This window comes from Salvelinus fontinalis, chromosome 17, assembly GCF_029448725.1.
Source record: "Salvelinus fontinalis isolate EN_2023a chromosome 17, ASM2944872v1, whole genome shotgun sequence".
NCBI lineage: Eukaryota > Metazoa > Chordata > Actinopteri > Salmoniformes > Salmonidae > Salvelinus > Salvelinus fontinalis.
Window position 1 is genome coordinate 19,215,697 of NC_074681.1, and position 27,926 is coordinate 19,243,622.

At 43.8% G+C, this 27,926-nt stretch overlaps 1 protein-coding gene across 6 annotated transcripts in view; it reads left to right on the forward strand.

Annotated features, from left to right (window-relative positions):
- LOC129813911 (ephrin type-A receptor 3-like) overlaps positions 1–27,926 on the forward strand; it is a 227,622-nt gene that overhangs the window by 110,666 nt on the left and 89,030 nt on the right. For all 6 annotated transcript variants that reach the window (XR_008753207.1, XR_008753206.1, XM_055866523.1 and 3 more), the window contains exons 6-10: positions 8,723–8,878; positions 19,288–19,623; positions 21,495–21,607; positions 22,196–22,358; positions 26,709–26,817. Coding sequence is in view for 4 of the 6 variants with exons in the window: in XM_055866523.1 (XP_055722498.1) it covers positions 8,723–8,878; positions 19,288–19,623; positions 21,495–21,607; positions 22,196–22,358; positions 26,709–26,817 (877 nt within the window). In the remaining 2 variants the exon portion in view is untranslated. The remainder of the gene's footprint in view (positions 1–8,722; positions 8,879–19,287; positions 19,624–21,494; positions 21,608–22,195; positions 22,359–26,708; positions 26,818–27,926) is intronic.

Here is a 27,926-nt window from a genome sequence, read left to right on the forward strand (position 1 = left end):
ATCCTCAGTGTCTGGTGTGAGTGTGTCTCTGGTGTGAGATTCTCAGTATCTGGTCTGAGTGTGTCTCTGCTGTTAGATCCTCAGTATCTGGTGTGAGTGTGTCTCTGCTGTTAGATCCTAAGTATCTGGTGGGAGTGTGTCTCTGCTGTTAGATCCTCAGTATCTGGTGTGAGTGGCCTGTACCTTGGCCATATTTTAGGCAAATCATTAATCATAGGGGAGCTACTGTAAGTCCACTAGCACAATCCTCAATGGACTTTAACAGTGTGTGTGTGTGTGTGTGTGTGTGTGTGTGTGTGTGTGTGTGTGTGTGTGTGTGTGTGTGTGTGTGTGTGTGTGTGTGTGTGTGTGTGTGTGTGTGTGTGTGTGTGTGTGTGTGTGTGTGTGTGTGTGTGTGTGTGTGTGTGTGTGTGTGTGTGTTTGTGTGCGTGTACAGTGGATTGCGAAAGTATTCACCCCCTTGGCATTTTTCCTATTTTGTTGTCTTACAACCTGGAATTAAAATGCATTTTTGGTGGGTTTGTATAATTTGATTTACACAACCAAATAAGAAATAAGACAAAAAAAAATGAAAACTTGAGCGTGCAAAACTATTCTCCCCCCCAAAGTCAATATTTTGTAGAGCCACCTTTTGCAGTATTTACAGCTGCAAGTCTCTTGGGCTATGTCTCTATAAGCTTGGCACATCTAGCCACAGGGATTTTTGCCCATTCTTCATGACAAAACTGCTCCAGCTCCTTCAAGTTGGATGTGTTCCGCTGGTATACATCAATCTTTAACTCATAACACAGATTTTCAATTGGATTGAGGTCTGGGCTTTGACAAGAACATTCCAAGACATTTAAATGTTTCCCCTTAAAACATTAGAGTGTTGCTCTAATGTATGCTTAGGGTCATTGTCCTGCTGGAAGGTGAACCTCTGTCCCAGTCTCAAATCTCTGGAAGACTGAAACAGGTTTCCCTCAGGAATTTCCCTGTATTTAGCGCCATCCATCATTCCTTAAATTCTGACCAGTGTCCCAGTCGATGAAAAACATCCCCACAGCATGATGTTGGGATAATAATCTCGGGGGGACGAAAGGTGTTGGGTTTGCGCCAGACATAGCGTTTTCCTTGATGGCCAAAAAGCTCAATTTTAGTCTCATCTGGCCAGAGTACCTTCTTCCATATGTTTGGAGAGTCTCCCACATGCCTTTTGGTGAACACCAAACGTGTTTGCTTTTATTTCTTTAAGCAATGGCTATTTTCCGTCCACTCTTTACGTAAAGCATAGCTCTGTGGAGTGTACGGCTTAAAGTGGTCCTAAGGACAGATACTTCAGTCTCCGCTGTGGAGCTTTGCAGCTCCTTCAGGGTTATTTTTGGTATCTTTGTTGCCTCTCTGATTAGTTTTTAACAATCACTTTGGCACTAATTTCAGAACCTTATGGTCATTTTTCAAAACTCTAGACAAAAACTCAAAACGGTCATCACTTGTAACACAGGCTGTCCAATGTTCAAAACATTGTATTTTACATTCATATCTTTAAAGAAACTTTGCACTTGCAGAATCATCAGTTCAAATTACTAATTTATCATGAAATACCATAGGAACATTAATTTAGATCACCCACACACAAGATACCGATAGTTTCACTGTGTAGTTTTTCGTACAATCATTAAATATTGTAATACAAAATATGTGATACATGTTTCATTATGCTACTACACGTAAATACATCACTGTAAAAGGACTAGTAGAGAGAATACTACAGACACAGTGGAATCATTGAACAAAATATGAAATGTATTGATGAAATACAATAAAATCACAACATAGGTTTCTTTGAATCAAAGCAAAAATTATTAGCTACAAAAAAAAAAAAACAGCTACAGTAAAGGTCAACTGCAGTGTTCCTCACCTGGCTTACTGTAAAAAGAAAAACAAAAGATTGATTACTGTACTTCTATATTTCCCTCAACCGTGTCTTGTGGATTTGGCCACAGGTTCTCATCCACATCACAATGGATGTTTTCATTAGCCAAACATCTTGGGAAGAATTTTCGGGCATGGCGAATCCAGGCCTGACACTGGTCTGCCGTGATGTCATTGCATGCGTCATCCATGGCCTGGAGAAGGGTGGTTTGTTCGTGAGGGCGCCTGTCATATACCTTCCACCTCCACGTGGAGAAAAAAATTCTGAATCAGGTTAAGGAAAGGAGATTATGGGGGTAAGTACAGGGTGGTAAATTGTGGATGGGCCTGAAACCATGCTGGCACCATTTGAGCATGGTGGAACCTGACATTATCCCACACAATGACATAGGTCACGCCATCAGCTCTACAGACCTGATTTAGCTCATCAAGGAAGGTTACATTTGAACAGCGAATCATGTGGCTGCCTGCAACTCAATATATAGAGTATGTAGCGTAGAGAGCTTTAGATGTTGTTCCACCAAACATTAGAACGGGCAAAATGCGTAATCTAAGCAACTTTGACCGTGGTGTGATTGTTGATGCCACACATGGTGATTCCAGCATCTCAGAAACAGCTGCCTTCCTGGGATTTTTAGGCACTACAGTCTCTAGAGTTTACAGAGAATGGTGTGATAAACCAAACACATTCAGTGAGTGGCAGTTCTGTGGGCAAAACATCTTGATAATGAGAGAGGTCAGAGGAGAATGTCCAGACTCATTCAAGCTAACAGAAAGGCAACAAATGCTCAAATAAAAGCTGTTTAAAACAGTGGTGTGCAGAAGGGTATCTCTTAACGTACAACACCGTGAATAATTCAGGCTGTTGTGGAGGCAAAAGTGGTCCTACCCAGTACTAGATAGGTGTACCTAATAAAGTGGCCGGTGAGTGTACAGTATTGTCAAACCTGAAAACATGGTCTGGAAAATTGGTACATGGGACCATAGAAACAGTGTCTGATAAAGAATGGTGAAATATTACATCCATAGATAATGTAGTCCAATTGATTCATGTTCCACGGTAATTGGTGTCAATGGATCTCATTATCCTGAAACTTTCATGATCTAAACATGGAATATTGTTTGTCAGTTTCCATAAAACTGTGCATTAAGAATAATGCTACAGTTACTTATCATTTTGAGCAGTTGTATCAATTGATAGTTAGATCATTGTAATGAAATGAACAGGCAGTCATCTCAAATGTAATGTGTGAATTGCATTTTGAAATGGTAATACTTTGATAAGTTGTCTCATTTTGAACAGGTGATTTTACTTCAATGAACAAATGATCTTAGCTTTACGTGTATTGTATCCAAGCAATTGGAAAAAGTGTTGGAGTTTTGAAAAATTTGCATTTTGATCATTGGTTGTGAGTTTTGTGTCTAGAGTTTTGAAAAATGACATCAAGGTTCTGAAAGTAGTGCCAAAGTGATTGTAAAAAAGTGTAATGCCCTCCTTGCCTGGTCCATGAGTTTTGGTGGGCGGCCCTCTCTTGGCAGGTTTGTTGTGTTGCCATATTCTTTTCATTTTTTAATAATGGATTTAATAGTGCTCCGTGGGATGTTCAATGTTTCAGATATTTTTTTAAACCAAACCCTGATCTGTACTTCTCCACAACTTTGTCCCTGACCTGTTTGGAGAGCTCATTGGTCTTCATGGTGTCGCTTGCTTGGTGGTGCCCCTTGCTTAGTGGTGTTGCAGACTCTGGGGCCTTTCAGAACAGGTGTATATATACTGAGATCATGTGACACTTAGATTGCACACATGTGGACTTTATTTAACTAATTATGTGACTTCTGAAGGTAATTTGTTGCACCAGATCTTATTTAGGGGCTTTATAGCCAAGGGGGTGAATACATCTGCACGCACCACTTTTCAGTTTTATTTTTTTTCACCGTTTTTAAGTCATTTTATTCATTTCACTTCACCAATTTGGACTATTTTGTGAATGTCCATTACATGAAATCCAAATAAAAATCAATTTAAATTACAGGTTGTAATGCAACAAAATAGGAAAAATGCTAAGGGGGGTGAAAACTTTTACAAGGTACTGTATGTGTGTGTGTGCCAGAGAGAGAACTCTCTAGGGCCCTTTTTTCTCCTTCCTCTGTCTTCCCTGTTAGATCTTGGCTCATATAACTTGGTGTGTGTGTGTGTGTGTGTGTGTGTGTGTGTGTGTGTGTGTGTGTGTGTGTGTGTGTGTGTGTGTGTGTGTGTGTGTGTGTGTGTGTGTGTGTGTGTGTGTGTGTGTGTGTGTGTGTGTGTGTGTGTGTGTGTGTGTGTGTGTCCTGTCAGCTGTTGGCTCGGCTGCGGACCGGCATGGAAAAGCGGCTTTTCTCCTGGGACGTTTTTCTTCCGGAGTGTTCTGGTTCTGGAACAGGGACACAAAGGACCTCAAAGCTGACAGACAGATAGATAGACAGACAGAGACAGACAGGGGGCCTCGTGCCAGGCCTGGTGTCCTTACAGCTGCCTGATCAAAACCGCCTTGCCGTACCACTGAGGCTGTGTAGACTAAAACCACTATACTCTGCACTGACGTGTGTGTGAGTTTGTGTGTGTGTGTGGGCTTTTTATTTGCCAGAGAAGATTGGGCCACGGTCCCTTCTGTGCTCCCGTCTTCTCTGACGGAAAAAGACACACTTGTACACACAGGCAGTGCTAAGGTCCATATGGGACTGTGCAAGTGGACTTAGCTCCCCTATGATTCATTATTTTCCTAAATATGGCCAAAATTCAGCTGGATAAGCCAGAGAGACTAAATGAATGAACATTAGTGATTTAATAAGAGAGAGAAGAAGAGAGTAAATTAATGAACATTAGTCATTTAATAAGAGAGAGTAGAAGAAACTAAATGAATGAACATTAGTGATTTAATAAAAGAGAGGAGAAGGGACATGTAAACAATGAGTGGTCTCTTTAGGCCTTTTCTCAACATTTTAGTTCCGACACAGGTCCGTTCTCCTCTCATATCTCTATTTTTCTCCCCTCTCTCACCTCTTCAGTTTTTTCCCCCTGCTCTCTCTCTTATTCTCTCTCCTGTTAATGTTGTTCTGCTAGGTAATGTGTCTTTTTAGGTGAGGTTAGTTATGTTGCTCTTGGTGTGTTTGAGTGAATGAATGGATACTACTTGGTCACATTTGATCTGAATGTGCCTTCTTTTTGTTTGCATTGAGAGGCATTGGTAGCTCAGTTCCTACTATTCCCTGAGCTGCAGCTCACTCAGTGATTGTCTCTGTGTGTGTCTCTGTGTGTGTGTGTGTGTGTGTGTGTGTGTGTGTGTGTGTGTGTGTGTGTGTGTGTGTGTGTGTGTGTGTGTGTGTGTGTGTGTGTGTGTGTGTGTGTGTGTGTGTGTGTGTGTGTGTGTGTGTGTGTGTGTGTGTGTGTGTGTGTGTGTGTGTGTGTGTGTGTGTGTGTGTGTGTGTGTGAGGAAGGTAATTTACGGCAGTGCCGAGGCGAACAACTCGTTGCTTGATTAAATCCATGACCTTCAGCACTGACACACGCAATCAACACACACTCAACACACACACACGCTCGTCACATGCAATCAGAACCCAAAGGAATCCATCATGGCATTGATCCATCTGCAGACACACACAAAGCATCTATGGAATTGCGTTTCCAACACCCTCAATCTCCAGACTGTGGATAGGATATGTTCTCTTCAGAGAAGAATAATCACCCCATTCGGAAAGTATTCAGACCCCTTGAATTTTTCCACATTTTGTTACATTACAGCCTTATTCTAAAATGGATTAAATCGTTTTTTTTGCACTAATCAATCTACATACAATACCACGTAATGACAAAGCAAAAACAGGTTTTTAGACATTTTTGCAAATTTATAAAAATAAATATAACTGAAATATTAAACACCTTTGACAGCGATTTCAGCCTCGAGCCTTCTTGGGTATGATGCTACGAGCTTGGCACACCTGTTTTTGGGGAGTTTCTCCTGTTCGTCGCTGACATTTTCAGGTCTCTCCAGAGATGTTTGATTGAGTTCAAGTCCATGCTCTGGCTGGGCCACTCAAGGACATTCAGAGACTTATCCCGAAGCCACTCCTGCGTTGTCTTGGCTATGTGCTTAGGGTCATTGTCCTGTTGGGAGGTGAGCTTTCGCCCCAGTCTGAAGTCCTGAGTTCTCTGGAGCAGGTTTTCATCAAGGACCTCTATACTTTGCTTAGTTCATCTTCCCCTCAATCCTGACTAGTCTCCCAGTCCCTGCCGCTGAAAAATATCCCCGCAGCATGATGCTGCCACAACCATGCTTCACTGTAGGGGTGGTTCCAGGTTTCCTCCAGATGTGACGCTTGGCATTCAGGCCAAGGAGTTCAAACTTGGTTTCATCAGACCAGAGAATCTTGTTTCTCATGGTCTGAGAGTCCTTTAGGTGCCTTTTGGCAAACTCCAAACTGGCTGTCATGTGCCTTTTCCTTAGGAGGGGCTTCCGTCTGGCCACTCTACCATAAAGGCCTGATTCGTGGAGTTCTGCAGAGTCAGGAACTCTGAAGCTCTGTCCCGATGGTCACTCTGATTGTGCCTTGACACAATCCTGTCTTGGAGCTCTACAGATAATTATTTCATGCACTGTCAGAGCACCTAGGACCTTATAAAAACAGATGTGTACCTTTCCAAATCATATCCAATCAATTGCATTTACCACAGGTGGATTCCAATCAAGTTGTAGAAATATCTCAAAGATGATCAATGGAAACAGGATGCACCGGAGCTCAATTTCGAGTCTCATAGAAAAGGGTCTGAATACTTATGTAAAAAAGGTATCTCAGTTTTTATTTTTAATACATTTGCAAACATTTCTAAAAGCCTGTTTTCGCTTAGTCATTATCGGTATTGTGTGTAGATTGATGAGAAAAACTTGTATTTAATCCATTGTAGAATAAGGCTGTAACGTTACAAAATGTGGAAAAAGTCAAAGGGTCTGAATACTTTCCAAATGCACTGTATGTACCATTTAGCAGACAATTTTATCCAAAGTGTTACAGCATCTTCAGTAGCGTTACAGCACCTTCAGTAGTGTTACTACCTTCAGTAGTGTTACATCACCGTCAGTAGTGTTACATCACCTTCAGTAGTGTTACATCACATTCAGTAATGTTACATCACCTTCAGTAGTGTTACATCACCTTCAGTAGTGTTACATCACATTCAGTAGTGTTACATCACCGTCAGTAGTGTTACATCACCTTCAGTAGTGTTACATCACCTTCAGTAGGGTTACATCACATTCAGTAGTGTTACAACACCTTCAGTAGTGTTACATCACCTTCAGTAGTGTTACATCACATTCAGTAGTGTTACATCACCGTCAGTAGTGTTACATCACCTTCAGTAGTGTTACATAACATTCAGTAGTGTTACAGCACCTTCAGTAGTGTTACATCACCTTCAGTAGTGTTACATCACCGTCAGTAGTGTTACATCACCTTCAGTAGTGTTACATCACCTTCAGTAGTGTTACTGCACCTTCAGTAGTGTTACATCACCTTCAGTAGTGTTACATCACCGTCAGTAGTGTTACATCACCTTCAGTAGTGTTACATCACCTTCAGTAGTGTTACAGCACCTTCAGTAGTGTTACATCACCTTCAGTAGTGTTACATCACCGTCAGTAGTGTTACATCACCTTCAGTAGTGTTACATCACCTTCAGTAGTGTTACAGCACCTTCAGTAGTGTTACAGCACCTTCAGTAGTGTTACTGCACCTTCAGTAGTGTTACAGCACCTTCACTAGTATTACATCACCGTCAATAGTGTTACAGCACCTTCAGTAGTGTTACATCACCTTCAGTAGTGTTACAGCACCTTCAGTAGTGTTACAGCACCTTCAGTAGTGCTACAGCACCTTCAGTAGTGTTACAGCACCTTCAGTAGTGTTACATCACCTTCAGTAGTGTTACATCACCTTCAGTAGTGTTACATCACCGTCAGTAGTGTTAAATCACCTTCAGTAGTGTTACATCACATTCAGTAGTGTTACATCACCTTCAGCAGTGTTACATCACCTTCAGTAGTGTTACATCACATTCAGTAGTGTTACATCACCGTCAGTAGTGTTACATCACCTTCAGTAGTGTTACATCACATTCAGTAGTGTTACATCACCTTCAGTAGTTTTACATCACCTTCAGTAGTGTTACATCACATTCAGTAGTGTTACATCACCGTCAGTAGTGTTACAGCACTTTCAGTAGTGTTACATCACCTTCAGTAGTGTTACAGCACCTTCAGTAGTGTTACATCACCTTCAGTAGTGTTACAGCACCTTCAGTAGTGTTACAGCACCGTCAGTAGTGTGACATCGCCGTCAGTAGTGTTACATCACCTTCAGTAGTGTTACATCACCTTCAGTAGTGTTACATCACCGTCAGTAGTGTTACATCACCTTCAGTAGTGTTACATCACCTTCAGTAGTGCTACAGCACCTTCAGTAGTGTTACAGCACCGTCAGTAGTGTTACAGCACTGTCAGTAGTGTTACAACACCTTCAGTAGTGTTACAGCGCCTTCAGTAATGCTACACCAACTTCAGTAGTGCTACAGCACCTTCAGTAGTGTTACATTTGTAACCCTTTTTTACACACTTCAGGTTGTAGACCCCATAGAAAAATAGAAATATAGAAATCAAAGGATCTTTGTCTTATTTGTAACCTTGTTTTTTCCAGTTTTCTCCTCTGTCTTACCTTGTAGACCATGTGAGTGGCAGATTTCTAAGCCTGTGTTTTCTTGTTTTCCTCTCTCCAGCGTGCAGACCAGGCTCCTACAAGGCCTCGGCGACCGACGCCTACTGCACAAAATGCCCGCCACATAGCTCCTCCCACCTGGAGAGAGCCTCCGAGTGTGTGTGTGAGAAAGGCTTCCACCGCACAGAGACGGACCCACGCTCCATGGCTTGCACACGTGAGTAACACACACACACACACACACAAACGCAAGAACACACATGCACACTCATCTTGACACCCTTGTAGACAAGCATTTCCACAAAACATCAGTTGAGTCCATTGTCATTTCATCTTCTTTGACATAGTGCCTTTTGTCAAAGTATTCATTCACAGAGAGCTCTTTATATACACATCTGACTCACCACCTGAATTCAGTATTATGTAGCAAAATGTAAAATTGTGTTTTTTACATTGGATAAAAGTAGAGACTCAGAGCTACAAAATGGTATATTATACACTGCATAACGTCGGATAATTACATTGATGAATACGCTGATTCGGTGAGCGAGTTTATTAGCAAGTGCATACGTGATGTTGTACTCACAGCGTCTATTAAAACCTTCCCCAACCAGAAACCGTGGATTGATGGCAGCATTTGCGCAAAACTGAAAGCGTAAACCACTGCTTTTAATCAGGGCAAGGCGACCAGAGACATGACCGAATACAAACAGTGTAGCTATTCCCTCCGCAAGGCAATCAAACAAACTAAGCGTCAGCATAGAGACAAAGTAGAGTCGCAATTCAACGACTCAGACACGAGAGGTATGTGGCAGGGTCTACAGTGAATCACGGACTACAAAAATAAAACCAGCTCCGTCGCGAACCACGATGTCTTGCTTCCAGACAAACTAAACAACTTCTTTGCTCGCTTTGAGGACAATGCAATGCCACGACACGGCCCGCTAGCAAAACCTGCGGGCTCTCCTTCACTGCAGCCAATGTGAGTAAAATATTTAAACGTGTTAACCCTCGCAAGGCTGCCGGCCCAGACGGCATCCCTTGCCGTGTTCTCAGAGCATGCGCAGACCAGCTGGCTGGTGTTCTGTTTACGGACATATTAATCAATCCTTATCCCAGTCTGCTGTTCCCACATGCTTCAAGAGGGCCACCATGGTTCCTGTTCCCAAGAAAGCTCACTTCCGTCATCATGAAGTGCTTTGAAACACCTAGTCAAGGACCATATCACCTCCACCCTATCTGACACCCTAGACCCACTGCAATTTGCTTACCGCCCCAATCGGTCCACAGACGACCCAATCACAATCACACTGCACACTGCCCTAACCCATCTGGACAAGAGGAAAACCTATGTAAGAATGCTGTTCATCGACTACAGCTCAGCATTTAACACCATAGTACCCTCCAAACTCGTCATTAAGCTCGAGACCCTGGGTCTCGACCTCGCCCTGTGCAACTGGGTCCGCCCCAAGGTGGTGAGGGTAGGAAACAACATCTCCACCCCGTTGATCCTCAACACTGGGGCCCTCTGAGTGTGGTGTCAGGAAAATTACCTGAAACTCAATGTCAACAAAACAAAGGAGATGATCATGGACTTCAGGAAACAGCAGAGGGGCGGCCCCATATCTATATCGACGGGACAGTAGTGGAGAAGGTGGAAGGTTTTAAGTTCATCGGTGTACACATCACGGACAAACTGAAATGGTCCACCCACACAGACAGCGTGGTGAAGAAGGTGCAGCAACGCCTCTTCAACCTCAGGAGGCTGAAAAAGTTTGGCTTGTCACCAAAAACACTCACAAACTTTTGCAGATGCACAATCGAGAGCATCCTTTCGGGCTGTATCACCACCTGGTACGGCAACTGCTCCGCCCACAACCGTAAGGCTCTCCAGAGGGTGGTACCTGCCCTCCAGGACACCTACACCACCCGATGTCACAGGAAGGCCATAAAGATCATCAAGGACAACAACCACCCGAGCCACTGCCTGTTTACCCCGCTATCATCCAGAAGGCGAGGTCAGTACAGGTGCATCAAAGCTGGGACCGAGAGACTGAAAAACAGCTTCTATCTCAAAGCCATCAGACTGTTACACAGCCATCACTAACATTGAGTGGCTGCTGCCAACATACTGACTCAAATCTCTAGCCACTTTAATAATAAAAAACTGGATGTAATAAATGTATCACTAGCCACTTTAAACAATGCCACTTTATACAATGTTTACATACCCTACATTACTCTTCTCATATGTATATACTGCACTCTATACCATCTACTGCATCTTGCCTATGCCGTTCGGCCATCGCTCATCCTTATATTTTTATGTACATATTCTTATTCATTCCTTTACACTTGTGTGTATAAGATAGTTGTTGTGAAATTGTTAGATTACTTGTTAGATATGACTGCATGGTCGAAACTAAAAGCACAAGCATTTCGCTACACTCGCATTAACATCTGCTAACCATGTGTATGTGACAAATAAAATGTGATTTGATTTGATTTGATGGGAAAGTAATTCTGCTTTGAAAGTTAATCACTTGTAAACTCACTTTTGAAAAAATCAACTTGAATGTTTTGGGATCTTCTGAAGGGCTCCTCTTTGTCAACACCCATTCAGCATCGTTCACACCCTCTTAAACTTTAGCCCCACCCATCTCATTTCACTCTCGGAGTGCACGCTCTGGCCGATGATTTGTTTGCCTCTGGATATCATGAAGACAGCCTAACCAGCTCTGCTGGCAACAATTACATTACGCTTTTACATTACGCTTGCAGACGTTTACTGACACCGGCCATGTTCTACGGGTGTTGTACACATGTCACGTAACATTAGCTAACAAGCTAGCCAGTGAACAGAATGTTCACATGTTGTTCACTGTTTTCACAAGACAGACTGACACACATTTTCTGTTTTGACAACAATGAACAAAGTGCCAACAATGACACAGTGCTGGGAGCTAACCAACCAGGTTCAATGTTACCTAGCTAACATTAGGCTATAACTAGAAAAGCAAAGGGCTCTGGGAAACACATAATACAGTCAGGTAGGGAGACAGCCAGCTAACGTTAGCTAGCTAGCTAACAGTACACTTTAGCTTGAAATGAAACCACTTTCTGTCAAAATTAGAAACATGTAATATCTGAAAATGTAGCTAGCTGGACTATCTTACCTGTATACATCATCATGCATTATGGATGCGTCTTCCTGTAAGGAATGCCATACCACGGTTGCACTTAGTTTGAAGATGTAATCCGGAGACAGGTGTTTTCTCCATCTCTTTAGCTATCAAACTCTAATTCCACTAATTTCAAAACTCAAACCTCCAGAAAGTGGAGAGCAACACTTATGCAGCTCCACTACACATTTAAAAAAGCAGTGTTCAACAGGATTACCAACACAGACTGACCAGCTCAAATAGACAGAAGCCTTCAATATGACAGGCCAATCCGAACTCCGCTCTCTGCATTTCGAGCCCATTCACTATCTCAGCCAATCATGGCCAGCGGGAAAGTTGCTTCCTATTATTGTGGCTTAACCAAGAAGGCTGGTAATTTAACCATTTTATTTGCATTTACAGATGGCATACAAGTGTGTTATTAAGGCACATGAAAGTTCACATTCAAAATATTTTTTACCTTCAAACGGCTCTCCTGTGAAGTCGTGACTTGCGACATACGCCTAGCTTCCTGAATCGGGTCACATATATCACTGCTCTCCTTGACATCACTTTAGTTTGTCTGTCTGATCCTATAGTCCTTTTTCCAGTACACGACACACTGACGTCAAGAACAGATGCGCAAGAATCTTGGCCGCAGTAAAAAACAAACATGGCCATCTGCCCCCATTCAAAATAGTCTAGATTTACATTTGTATTACTTTTAAGCAAATAACTTTTTGAGTTTGAGTTTATTTTTATTTTTACATTTATCAACGTTTCAGTAAAAGTGCCGGTTTCAGCCAGCCGGCTAATTTTCAACCGCAGTCCCTGGGCAGGTTATTAAAAAGAATTACAATAAAAATACAGGCAATTATTGAGCAGTGAGCACACGCAGAGCAACACAAGACAAGCAAGACGTAGCATGTAGACCGAGCAACATAGCACAAAAAGCAACAAGACAAAATCCATTAAAGCAACAAAGTGTTTCCACACCTCACAAGCTACAGACAACATGGAAAGCGGCAATACACAACTTGGGATTATGTTCACAAATCTGATTGGCCTTTAGCCATGTCTTCATGTTTTTTGTGAAAGTGTGATAGGTGGTGCAGTTATGTGTGTCTGATGGCAGTGTATTCCAAACATGGGAAGCTCTCACAGAGAAAGCAGATTGACTAAATGTGCTTTTCCTTAAGGGAACTATACAGTCACCTTTCATGGCAGACCTTGTGGATCTGCTATCATATGTTTGGGTTTTCTGTTTAACAAAAGTACTGAGTGGAGGGGGAGCCAGGCCATTTAGGATTTTGAATACAAGACGTCGGTGTATTGCACAAGATTTTTCCAACTCAGGAGCTCATGCTTTCTGAGGATGTAACAGTGATGATGGCTTTTGGGCTTCCTATCAAGCACTTTGAGAGCCTGTTTGTAGACAGACTAAATGGGTTTTAATGTTGTACAGCAAGCTTGGGCCCAACTAGTCAAGCAGTATGTTAAGTGGAGGAGTATCATAGATTTGAAGTACAGTTTTGCTACCTCTATAGTCAAAAATGTTGTATAAATTGGAAATTAGCTAGGTTGAATTTGCTTATTAGAATTACCTTTTTCACCTGCTTTTTAAAAGAGATGTTAGAATCAAGTATGATGCCAAGGTACTTAAAATCAGATACCACCTGGAGCTTCTCCCCTGACACGTAGACATCTGGCTCAGTAGCATCTGTTGCTCTCTTTGTGAAGAATATGCAGACAGTTCTTTTTCACATTGAGGTGCAAACACTGAGTCACTGAGTCACTGAGCCACTTTGTAACCTGGACCAGTGAGTTATTGTGCAGCTTGTTGTTTGCTCTTTGCACGCACATATTTCACTGTATCATCTGCATACATTTTAACTTCAGACACAGTACAGACAGAAGGCAGATCATTAATGTACAGGCTGAACAGGAGGGGCCCCAATATTGACCCTTGGGGCACGCCCGCATCATAGCTTTGAGTGCTTACATATGCTTCTCATATGCTTACAATTATGTTTTGATTCTTGCTTGAACAGTCGCTAAGATTATATTTGGTTGTAATGATTGCAAAATATAATTTTTGGATACAGCAGTTCTTAGCTGAATGCTAACACTCATTGATATAGACTGTATCAAAAGCCATCAAAGAGCCTTTTTACTGGTTGAAGTTTAAGTGTTTTTTTTATATAATGCAGCTGATTTTCAATGATGACACAAACATTATATTAAGCAGGACAGTCATATGAGCCTTAAAATCTAATTATAATCCAAAAGTAGTGTGAAATGCACTCATAAGCAACATGCAAATAGAGGCTTTTTTTGCTGGCGTTCTGTAAGAACTCCCCCTTGTTCTGCCACCAACTTGTGTGCATCGCCCTTGTACGTCAATTTTATTTTTACTTATTTAATTAACCTTTATTTAACTAGACAAGTCAGTTAAGAACAAATTCCTATTTACAATGATGGCCTACCCCTGCCAAACCCTGACCCGGACAACGCTGGGCAAATTGTGCGCCGCCCTATGGGACTCCCAATCATGGCCGGTTGTGATACAGCCTGACTCTATCAGATGACTCTGATACCATGATTCAGTGATACTCTCTGATACTTAGTGATGCTCCAGTAGAGTCTGTTTCTATATCTGTCTGTTTGAGTCTACCGGAGATACTAGGCTTCGATGGGCACCAACCACAAACCACATCCTGAGGCATCTCCTACAGAGTGAGAGCAAGAGAGAGAGGGGGGGGGGGAGGGGGAGAGAGGGAGAGAGAGAGGGAGAGGGAGAGAGAGAGAGAGGGAGAGAGAGAGAGAGGGAGAGAGAGAGAGGGAGAGAGAGAGAGCAAGAGAGAGAGAGAGAGGGGGAGAGGGAGAGAGAGAGAGGGAGAGAGAGAGAGGGAGAGAGAGAGAGAGAGAGAGAGAGAGAGAGAGAGGGAGGGGGAGAGAGATAGAGGGAGAGAGAGAGCAAGAGAGAGAGAGAGAGGGGGGAGAGGGAGAGAGAGAGAGGGGAGAGAGAGAGAGAGAGAGAGAGAGAGAGAGAGAGGGAGAGAGAGAGAGCAAGAGAGAGAGAGAGAGAGAGAGAGAGAGAGAGAGAGAGAGAGAGAGAGAGAAAGAGAGCAAGAGAGAGAGAGCGAAGGAGAGAGAGAGAGGGAGAGAGAGAGAGCAAGAGAGAGAGAGAGAGAGAGGGAGAGAGCTGTAGAGACGGAGAGAGAGAGGGAGAGAGAGAGGGAGAGAGAGGGGGAGAGAGAGGGGGAGAGAGGGGGAGAGAGAAGAAGAGAGAGAGATAGGGAGAGAGAGAGAGAGAGAGAGAGAGAGAGAGAGAGAGGTAGAGAGAGAGAGAGAGGTAGAGAGAGAGAGGGGGAGAGAGAGAGAGAGGTAGAGAGAGAGGGGGAGAGATAGGGGGAGAGAGAGGGGGAGAGAGAAGAAGAGAGAGAGATAGGGAGAGAGAGAGAGAGAGGTAGAGAGAGAGAGAGAGAGGTAGAGAGAGAGAGAGGTAGAGAGAGAGAGGGGGAGAGAGAAGAGAAGAGAAGAAGAAAGAGGTGGATGGAGGGAGAGAGAAAGGATTATAGAGCGGGGTAGAGAGAGAGAGGATTGTAGAGGGGGTAGATAGAGAGGAAGAGAGTATGAGGCACACACACACACACACACACACATATACACACACACACACATGTTGGAGTCAAACCCAGATCAATCACGTTCATCGTTGCAGCAGGTGTGATGTGACAGGGGATATCAACTGGAAATGAGAAACGACTTCTGCAGATGTCACCTCTCCTCGCTACACACACACACACACACACACACACACACACACACACACACACACACACACACACACACACACACACACACACACACACACACACACACACACACACACACACACACACACACACACCACACACCATCACACACCAGCGCATGCACAGGTACACATGTCTGTCGCTCACTCGATCTTCTGTCTCTCCATTACTCTCTTTCTACATGTTATAATCTCTCTGTCTCTCCATCACTCTCTTTCTGCATGTTATAATATTTCTGTCTCTCCATCACTCTCTTTCTACATGTTATAATCTCTCTTTCTCTCCATCACTCTCTTTCTACATGGTATAATCTCTCTGTCTCTCCATCACTCTCTTTCTACATGTTATAATCTCTCTGTTCTTCATCACTCTCTTTCTACATGTTATAATCTCTCTGTCTCTCCATCACTCTCTTTCTACATGTTATAATATCTCTGTCTCTCCATCACTCTCTTTCTACATGTTATAATCTCTCTGTCTCTCCATCACTCTCTTTCTACATGTTATACTCTCTCTGTCTCCATCACTCTCTTTCTACATGTTATAATCTCTCCATCACTCTCTTTCTACATGTTATAATCTCTCCATCACTCTCTTTCTACATGTTATAATCTCTCTGTCTCTCCATCACTCTCTTTCTACATGTTATAATCTCTCTGTCTCTCCATCACTCTCTTTCTACATGTTATAATCTCTCTGTCTCTCCATCACTCTCTTTCTACATGTTATAATCTCTCCATCACTCTCTTTCTACATGTTATAATATCTCTGTCTCTCCATCACTCTCTTTCTACATGTTATAATCTCTCTGTCTCTCCATCACTCTCTTTCTACATGTTATACTCTCTCTGTCTCCATCACTCTCTTTCTACATGTTATAATCTCTCCATCACTCTCTTTCTACATGTTATAATCTCTCCATCACTCTCTTTCTACATGTTATAATCTCTCTGTCTCTCCATCACTCTCTTTCTACATGTTATAATCTCTCTGTCTCTCCATCACTCTCTTTCTACAAGTTATAATCTCTCTGTCTCTCCATCACTCTCTTTCTACATGTTATAATCTCTCTGTCTCTCCATCACTCTCTTTCTACATGTTATAATCTCTCTGTCTCTCCATCATCCTCTTTCTACATGATATAATCTCTCTGTCTCTCCATCACTCTCTTTCTACATGTTATAATCTCTCTGTCTCTCCATCACTCTCTTTCTACATATTATAATCTCTCCATCACTCTCTTTCTACATGTTATAATCTCTCCGTCTCTCCATCACTGTCTTTCTACATGTTATAATCTCTCTGTCTCTCCATCACTCTCTTTCTACATATTATAATCTCTCCATCACTCTCTTTCTACATGTTATAATCTCTCCGTCTCTCCATCACTGTCTTTCTACATGTTATAATCTCTCTGTCTCCATCACTCTCTTTCTACGTGTTATAACCTCTCCATCACTCTCTTTCTACATGTCATAATCTCTCCATCACTCTCTTTCTACATGTTATAATCTCTCCATCACTCTCTTTCTACATGCTATAATCTCTCTTTCTCTCCATCACTCTCTTTCTACATGTTATAATCTCTCTGTCTCTCCATCACTCTCTTTCTACATGTTATAATCTCTCCATCACTCTCTTTCTACATGTTATAATCTCTCCATCACTCTCGTTCTACATGCTATAATCTCTCTGTCTCTCCATCACTCTCTTTCTACATGTTATAATCTCTCTGTCTCCATCACTCTCTTTCTACGTTATAATCTCTCCATCACTCTCTTTCTACATGTTATAATCTCTCCATCACTCTTTTTCTACATGTTATAATCTCTCTGTGTCACCATCACTCTCTTTCTACATGTTATAATCTCTCCATCACTCTCTTTCTAGATGTTATAATCTCTCTGTCTCTCCATCACTCTCTTTCTACATGTTATAATCTCTTCATCACTCTCTTTCTACATGTTATAATCTCGCTGTCTCTCCGTCACTCTCTTTCTACATGTTATAATCTCTCTGTCTCTCCATCACTCTCTTTCTACATGCTATAATCTCTCTGTCTCTCCATAACTCTCTTTCTACATGTTATAATCTCTCCATCACTCTCTTTGTACATGTTGTAATCTCTCTGTCTCCATCACTCTCTTTCTACATGTTATAATCTCTCCATCACTCTCTTTCTACATGTTATAATCTCTCTGTCTCTCCATTCCTCTCTTTCTACATGTTATAATCTCTCTGTCTCTCCATAACTCTCTTTCTACATGCTATAATCTCTCTTTCTCTCCATCACTCTCTTTCTACATACTATAATCTCTCTTTCTCTCCATCACTCTCTTTCTACATGTTATAATCTCTCTGTGTCTCCATCACTCTCTTTCTACATGTTATAATCTCTCTGTCTCTCCATCACTCTCTTTCTACATGTTATAATCTCTCTGTCTTTCCATCACTCTCTTTCTACATGTTATAATCTCTCCATCACTCTCTTTCTACATGCTATAATCTCTCTTTCTCTCCATCACCCTCTTTCTACATGTTATACTCTCTCTGTCTCCATCACTCTCTTTCTACATGTTATAATCTCTCTGTCTCTCCATCACTCTCTTTCTACATGTTATAATCTCTCTGTCTCTCCATCACTCTCTTTCTACATGTTATACTCTCTCTGTCTCCATCACTCTCTTTCTACATGTTATAATCTCTCCATCACTCTCTTTCTACATGTTATAATCTCTCTGTCTCCATCACTCTCTTTCTACATGTTATAATCTCTCCATCACTCTCTTTCTACATGTTATAATCTCTCTGTCTCTCCATCACTCTCTTTCTACATGTTATAATCTCTCTGTCTCTCCATCACTCTCTTCTACATGCTAAAATCTCTCTGTCTCTCCATCACTCTCTTTCTACATGCTATAATCTCTCTTTCTCTCCATCACTCTCTTTCTACATGCTATAATCTATCTTTCTCTCCATCACTCTCTTTCTACATGTTATAATCTCTCTGTCTCTTATATAGGGGGGGAAGGGATAGAGAGAGAGAGAGAGAGAGAGAGAGAGAGAGAGAGAGAGAGAGAGAGAGAGAGAGAGAGAGAGAGAGAGAGAGAGAGAGGAGAGGATATGAGGGGGAAGGGAGAGGAATATAGGGGAGAGAGGAGCGGATGTGAGGGGGAAGGGAGAGGAAGATAGGGGAGAGAGGAGCGGATGTGAGGGAGAAGGGAGAGGAAGATAGGGGAGAGGGGGACGGGAGAGGAGGATAGTGGAGATATGAGAGGATGTGAGGGGGAAGGAAGAGGACGACAGAGAAAGGGGCATACATTAGGCTGCCTGCCACACATCATCTGCTGTCATCAGATAGGCAGCCTCTATTTCCCCCTGGCCCTAACCTGCTGCCCTTTACAGAGGCCTGCCACTGGGCAGCCTGATCAGGAAAGGCCCAGGCTTTACAGGCCACCTGGGCCTCACTACTCCTCCTGCTGTTGATGAGATGTCATCAGCTCAGAGCCTGAACCACCATTCATCATCTCAGCACACACGAGGACACAAATGCATATGCGCTTGCACACACATGCACACGCATACACACACATACACACACCATAGACACACACACACTGACCATCTCGCCACTCTCTCCTCGTCAGGTCCCTGTTCTGCTCCAGAGAACCCCATCTCCACTGTCAACGAGACGTGTGTCACACTAGAATGGAGTCCCCCTCTTGACATGGGAGGCCGAGGTGACATCACCTACAGCCTCCACTGCAGGAAGTGCTCCGGCGACGGCAGGAAGTGCACGCCCTGCGGTAACGCCGTACATTTTGTGCCGAGGCAGTTTGGTCTCTCTGTGGCTCTGGTGATGGTCACTGACCTGCAGCCACACAGCAATTACAGCTTCACCATTGAGAGCCTGAATGGAGTTTCTGACCTGAGTCCTACACCCAGAGGAGCTGTGATAGTTAATGTCACCACCAGCCAGACAGGTAGGAACTCACAGCCATACATATATGCATAGGCTCGCATATATACACACACACATTACAGCCTCAGTGTTGAAGCAGGCAATGCCACTCAGTAATGTTCACTGGACTACTGTCTAACACACACACACGCACACACTCTCCACTGTGGCCCAAACCCTTCACCCAGGGCTCATGACTATGCATCAGGCTTATCAGGCTCTGCTGAAGACTCTCAATCACTACTTGTTTACATTTGCTGCTCATTGGAAATAGCCACATACATGGAATGAGTGTGTGTGTGTGTGTGTGTGTGTGTGTGTGTGTGTGTGTGTGTGTGTGTGTGTGTGTGTGTGTGTGTGTGTGTGTGTGTGTGTTTGCGTGCTTGTGCATGTGTGTGCGTGTGTGTGTAGGACAGGTTGAGGGGGACGTGGAGTGTGATGGTAAGTAATGGGGTCCATGTAGGGGATGTGTCAGTAAGGGATGATGAGAGGAGGAGAGGATTGGGAGAGAAGGTGAGGGGTGATGAGAGGAGGAGAGGATTGGGAGAGAAGGTGAGGGGTGATGAGAGGAGGAGAGGATTGGGAGAGAAGGTGAGGGGTGATGAGAGGAGGAGAGGATTGGGAGAGAAGGTGAGGGGTGATTAGAGGAGGAGAGGATTGGGAGAGAAGGTGAGGGGTGATGAGAGGAGGAGAGGAGTGGGAGAGGAGGTGAGGGGTGATGAGAAGATGTGAGGGGTGATGAGAGGAGGAGAGGAGTGGGAGAGGAGAGGAGTAGGAGAGGAGGTGAGGGGTGATGAGAAGATGTGAAGGGCAATGAGAGGAGGAGACAAGGAGAGGAGTAGGAGAGGAGGAGAGGGGCAATGAGAGGAGGAGAGGAGTGGGAGAGGAGGTGAGGGGTGATGAGAGGAGGAGAGAAGGAGAGGAGTGGGAGAGGAGGAGAGGGGCTATGAGAGGAGGAGAGGATTGGGAATGGAGGAGAGGAGTGGGAGAGGACGAGAAGAGTGGGAGAGGAGGTGAGGAGGTGGGGGGCGAGGAGAGGAGGAGAGGATTGGGAGTGGAGGAGAGGAGTGGGAGAGCAGGTGAGGGGTGATAAGAGGAGGAGAGAAGGAGAAGAGTGGGAGAGGAGGAGAGGGACTATGAGAGGAGTTGGAGAGGACGAGGAGGTGAGGAGTGGAAGAGGAGGTGAGGGGCGAGGAGAGGGGGAGAGGAGGCGAGGGGAGATGAGAGGAGGAGAGGACATTAACCTCATTAACAGTTCCACATGTCTCCCCTGCTGTCACACACTCTGCTCCTCTCAACATGTCACACACACACACATGCACATGCACACGCACACGCACACACACACAAACACATTCCTACCTGGGCTCACCTCATCAGCACTCTGTGATGAGGGGTTGAAAGTGAAGAGATAGCGATGTGCACCACGAAACCCCTCAGAGACACCCATCGGCTTACTCAGCACACACACACACGTGCACACACACGCATGCACAGATACAGACACACAAAGTCATTACATACACATGTGCACATACAGTATGTGACCCCCTCTTTGTTCTTTCATTAGCTAAGTTCTACACTCTGCAGAGAACTGTCATTATAGCACAGTGGTAATCAATCTATAAATCTCTCTTCCTCCCCCACTGTCTCTCTCCTTTTCTCCTGGTAGTCTTTCTTCCTTTCTCTCCCCCTAAATTCCAATCTCCCCCTTCCTCCATCTATCTCTCTCTCTATATAGTGAGTGTGGTTAACCTATATCTCTGTCTGTCTGTCTGTCTGTCTGTCTGTCTGTCTGTCTGTCTGTCTGTCTGTCTGTCTGTCTGTCTGTAGTGAATGTGGTTAACCTATATCTCTCCCTGTCTGTCTGTCTGTCTCTGTTTCTCTCTGTAGTGAGTGTGGTCCTGAAGGAGAGGAGGAGTAAGGACAGTATCACTCTGGCGTGGCAGGGCCCTGACAGACCCAATGGAGCCATAGTGGAGTATGAAGTCATTTATTATGAGAAGGTGAGTCACATACACACCTCCATTTCTCTCTCCTTCTCTTCTCTTCTCCTCTCATCCCTCTCTTCTCTTCTTACTTAATGTCAAACTCAGACCTGAAAATCCCAGTGTGGACTCTATAGCCAGTGTTCAATGGATCTGATAAGCACAGGAGTACACTTGATTTAGCTCACTCTGCACATTGAATGGCTCTGAAAGGGAAGTTTATGTCCACCAAGTGCACCAGGCAAGCTAAATAAAACAGGAAGGGAATGAAGAGAACGAGAGAAGAGAGGAGTGTGTGTGTGTGTGTGTGTGTGTGTGTGTGTGTGTGTGTGTGTGTGTGTGTGTGTGTGTGTGTGTGTGTGTGTGTGTGTGTGTGTGTGTGTGTGTGTGTGTGTGTGTGTGTGTGTGTGTGTGTGTGTGGCAGGGATCAGTGATAATATTCCACAGTAACAGTGTTAATCAGTGTAGTGGAGCTCCTCTCATTAGAGAAGGTATCATAGACACTGCAAGGAGGTTTCTCACTGACACACACTCACTTAACATCTCTCTCTCTCTCATTTATCTCTCTCTCTCTCCATCTGTCTCTCTCTCTTCCTCTCCCATTAGAACCAGAGAGAGCAGAACTACACAGTCCTAAAGACCAGGTCCAATGTGATGACTGTAGATGGTCTAAAGCCTGGTACTACATATGTGTTCCGTGTCCGAGCTAGAACCGACGGGGGATACGGCAACTACGGAGGAGAGATAGAACTGGAGACCAGCCACGAAGGTCTCTTTCTCTTCCTCTCTCTCTGCTGTGTCTTTTTATTTTTCTCTGTCTCCACCTATCATCCTCTTTTGGACTCTCTTCATCTTCCTTCTCTCCTCTCTTCTTTTACCTCTGCTGTATCTCACCTCTACCTCTTCACCTCCATTAGGGCAGTCCTAGGGCTGGGCGATATGGACAAAATATCTTAGCACAATATTTGTCTTATTTTTGACGGTATTTAATGGTTTCTGAATTATACAAGTTTCTAAATACAGTACCAGTCAAACGTTTGGACACCTACTCATTCAAGCGTTTTTATTTATTTTTGCTATTTTCTTCATTAAGAAATAATAGTGAATATATCTCAAATATATTTTGATTTGTTTAACACTTTTTTGGTTACTACATGATTCCATATGTGTTATTTTATGGTTTTTATGTCTTCACTATTATTCTACAATGTAGAAAATAGTAAAAAATAAGGCAAATCCTTGAATGAGTAGGTGTGTCCAAACTTTTGACAGGTACTGTATGTTTTATGAGTAGTGTATGACCCTAGGAGGATTTTAAATGGCCATTCTGATTGTTTTCTAACAAACCAAACTAGAACAAAGATGACGGTAAAGTTGTCCAATTTATAGAACTTTTAATTTATTTAGCAGTGCACCTAAATACCTTTATAGACGGTATTGTAAATATCCATACCGGTATGTGGATCCATAACGGCATGCCTTAAAAGACGATATATATCCCAGCTCTGCTTACTCCTCCCTTTTTCTACTGTCTTTCAGTCTCATATTGGAAGGACATGAAAATCCAGCTCATGACATTGTCTCAAATTCAACTAGGGCTGTGACGATTATGGAATATTGGATAATAAATAATTGTCATGCAATTGATGACGGTTTTGAAATTGTAATTTTTGTTGAACTTTTTTTGTTGCTGCTATGATCGCAACAAGATCTCATAGTTTCCCTTAGAAATTCGACGTAGTTATGATGATATATTTTTGACACTAATACCGCGTGGTTACAGGCTTAGTACCGCGTGGTTACAGGCTTAGTACCGCGTGGTTACAGGCTTAGTACCGCGTGGTTACAGGCTTAGTACCGCGTGGTTACAGGCTTAGCACCGCGTGGTTACAGGCTTAGTACCGCGTGGTTGCAGGGTTAAAACCGAGTGGTTACAGGCTTAGTACCGCGTGGTTGCAGGCTTAGTACCGCGTGGTTACAGGCTTAGTACCGCGTGGTTACAGGCTTAGTACCGCGTGGTTACAGGCTTAGTACCGCGTGGTTGCAGGGTTAAAACCGAGTGGCTACAGGCTTAGTACCGCGTGGTTGCAGGCTTAGTTCCGCGTGGTTGCAGGGTTAAAACCGCGTGGTTACAGGCTTAGTACCGCGTGGTTGCAGGGTTAAAACCGAGTTGTTACAGGCTTAGTACCGCGTGGTTGCAGGCTTAGTTCCGCGTGGTTGCAGGGTTAAAACCGCGTGGTTACAGGCTTAGTACCGCATGGTTGCAGGGTTAAAACCGAGTGGTTACAGGCTTAGTTCCGCGTGGTTGCAGGCTTAGATCCGTGTGGTTGCAGGGTTAAAACCGAGTGGTTACAGGCTTAGTTCCGCGTGGTTACAGGCTTAGTTCCGCGTGGTTGCAGGGTTAAAACCGAGTGGTTACAGGCTTAGTACCGCGTGGTTGCAGGCTTAGTTCCGCGTGGTTGCAGGGTTAAAACCGAGTGGTTACAGGCTTAGTTCCGCGTGGTTGCAGGGTTAAAACCGAGTGGTTACAGGCTTAGTACCGCGTGGTTGCAGGGTTAAAACCGAGTGGTTACAGGCTTAGTACCGCGTGGTTGCAGGCTTAGTTCCGCGTGGTTGCAGGGTTAAAACCGAGTGGTTACAGGCTTAGTACCGCGTGGTTGCAGGCTTAGTTCCGCGTGGTTGCAGGGTTAAAACCGCGTGGTTACAGGCTTAGTACCGCGTGGTTGCAGGGTTAAAACCGAGTGGTTACAGGCTTAGTACCGCGTGGTTGCAGGCTTAGTTCCGTGTGGTTGTAGGGTTAAAACCGAGTGGTTACAGGCTTAGTTCCGCGTGGTTACAGGCTTAGTTCCGCGTGGTTGCAGGGTTAAAACCGAGTGGTTACAGGCTTAGTACCGCGTGGTTGCAGGCTTAGTTCCGTGTGGTTGCAGGGTTAAAACCGAGTGGTTACAGGCTTAGTACCGCGTGGTTGCAGGCTTAGTTCCGCGTGGTTACAGGCTTAGTTCCGCGTGGTTGCAGGCTTAGTTCCGTGTGGTTGCAGGCTTAGTACCGCGTGGTTACAGGCTTAGTTCCGCGTGGTTACAGGCTTAGTTCCGCGTGGTTACAGGCTTAGTTCCGCGTGGTTGCAGGCTTAGTTCCGTGTGGTTGCAGGCTTAGTACCGCTTGGTTACAGGCTTAGTTCCTCGTGGTTACAGGCTTAGTTCCGCGTGGTTACAGGCTTAGTTCCGCGTGGTTGCAGGCTTAGTTCCGCGTGGTTGCAGGCTTAGTTCCGTGTGGTTACAGGCTTAGTTCCGTGTGGTTACAGGCTTAGTTCCGCGTGGTTGCAGGCTTAGTTCCGCGTGGTTGCAGGGTTAGTACCGCGTGGTTACAGGCTTAGTTCCGCGTGGTTATAGGCTTAGTTCCGCGTGGTTGCAGGCTTAGTTCCGTGTGGTTGCAGGGTTAAAACCGAGTGGTTACAGGCTTAGTTCCGCGTGGTTACAGGCTTAGTTCCGCGTGGTTGCAGGGTTAAAACCGAGTGGTTACAGGCTTAGTTCCGCGTGGTTACAGGCTTAGTTCCGCGTGGTTGCAGGGTTAAAACCGAGTGGTTAAGGTTTTGGCTATGGTTTGGGGAAGGCTTAAAACAAAATAATTCATTAAAGCGTAATCAAGTATTATCATGGCTTACTAGAGCATTGTGAACTGGGATGGCGCAGTGGTCTGAGCAGCACGGCTCCAAGCATCACGAGTTCTCGCTCCCAGTGCAGAGGAAGGTATATATCGACATTCTCAATACTAAGTCTATTTAATCTGATGACAGGTGACACCCCTGTCTCCAAAACAAACGCTTTTGACTGCTTGGATCTTTTGGAAAGTAAGCTTTTCCTCCCGAACATGTCGTTCTGCGAGTAAAATAATTACTAACTTTACCCTCTTAATGGAAAAATAAATAACTGCTATTGAGTAAACTATATTTATTAATGTCTATAAATTAAAGTTGAACCCCCCCAAACTCCTAAAATATATGTAAAACAAATCATTGTTTTACTTCACCATTATTGTCCATAATTGTCGGTTACATGATTGTATGATTATTGTGCCAGCCCTATGTTCACCTCGACTGAATATCGATCATGTAAATCAAATGTGAATCTGATCAATCATTTAGTTCAAGTTCATGACTATTGAAATGAAAACCAAAGATTGAGCTGACTGAATATTAGTCATATCAATTCTATGGAGTAGGATCAATGTTATTGATTACTTACTAAGTCTCTGTGGTGAACTGAAGTGTTTAAAAAAGCAACCCTCTGTGTGTGTGTTTTTTTGTTCTTCTTCGTGTGTGTGCTTTTTTCTTCTTCGTGTGTGTGTTTGATGCCAGGGAATGGAATAGGAGACCAATGGCCATCTATCGCTGCCTGGAGGCATTGATTTGCCTGAATGGGCTGGCTGCCCATGCACATACACACAGACACACATATACACACACACACACACACACACACACACACACACAAATGCATGCACATGTCTGCTCGTGCTTGGCTAAACTTGATAAATGAGGTATTTGTTTTGAGTAACGGCCCGATTATTGCAGTGTAAAAATCAAGTCCTCACTGTTGACGTTGAGAGTGGTGTTTTGCGGGTACTATTTAATGAAGCTGCCAGTTGAGGACTTGTGAGATGTCTGTTTCTCAAACTATACACTCTAATGTACTTGTCCTCTTGTTCAGTTGTGCACCGGGGCCTCCCACTCCTCTTTCTATTCTGGTTAGTGCCAGTTTGCCCTGTTCTGTGAAGGGAGTAGTACACAGCGTTGTATGAAATCTTCCATTTCTTGGCAGTTTCTCACATGGAATAGCCTTCATTTCTCAGAATGATCAATTAGCCTTTTAAAATGATAAACTTGGATTAGTTAACACAACGTGCCATTGGAACACAGGAGTGATGGTTGCTGATAATGGGCCTCTGAACATCTATGTAGATATTCCATAAAAAAAAACTACAATAGTCATTTACAACATTAACAATGCCTACACTGTATTTCTGATCACACACATAGACACACAAAGACACACATGCACACATAGACACACCTTCTCACAATGTGTTAACCCTTTCTCTTGCCTGTGATTCCCTGTCTCAGACATGTTGGCCATAGGAGACCCTAACCAGTCTACTATCCTGGCTGTGTCCATCACTGGAGGTATCGTACTGCTCATCTTCCTGGTGGCCTGCTTTGTTGTCAGTGGCAGGTAAGAGAGCTACACACACACTCACACACTGAAATGTACTTTGCTCCCCTCGTATTATATATGACGTTTGATTATAACATTCAGGCAAAATTAGCTAACGTTCAGCGAAGGTCATTTGTAAACCCAGTGGTGTTATATGCAGGCTAGATTAGTGAGTCAAATGAAAGAAGAGAACCAGAGAGAAGAGATGAGATAGGAGGAGGAGAGGAGGAAAGGAGAGAACCAGAGAGAAGAGATGAGATAGGAGGAGGAGAGGAGGAAAGGAGAGAACCAGAGAGAAGAGATGAGATAGGAGGAGGAGAGGAGGAAAGGAAAGAACCAGAGAGAAGAGATGAGATAGGAGGAGGAGAGGAGGAAAGGAGAGAACCAGAGAGAAGAGATGAGATAGGAGGAGGAGAGGAGGAAAGGAGAGAACCAGAGAGAAGAGATGAGATAGGAGGAGGAGAGGAGGAAAGGAGAGAACTCTTCTTGGAAGCAGTGCAGACAGTCTGAGTTAGGCTCCAGCTCTCCTGTACCAAAGGAGGAGAGGAGAGAAGGAGGAGAGGAGAGAGAGATGACAGGCCAGTGATTTATAATGTCTGTAAATTAATGTTTATCCTATATACGCACTGACTAGATTAAAGAGCTATTTTTCCCCTCGACACACACACACATAGACATACCGTACACACACACACAGTTCTGAGGTCTGTAAAAACATTAGTATTGATTAAGGGTGATTGCCTATCAGGCTGAGTGCCCTATTAATTATTGACTGGGTGGAATCTAGTTAGTGGATACTGTCCTAATCTCACACACACACACACACACACACACACACACACACACACACACACACACACACACACACACACACACACACACACACACACACACACACACACACACACACAAATGCCTTTGAACATCCAATAACATACAAATACACACATAAAAGAAACACGCTCACATACGTAAAAGTTGAAAGGTTAAAGAAGAAAATGGCATGAAAGGCAAGATGGCCGACAGGCAGGGTGTTAATCCTGGTTTACTAAAAGTACACACAGACACACACATAGAGCTAATCAGATTTCACAGGCTGGAAGGCAGGCGAGGTGTTAACTAGGTTT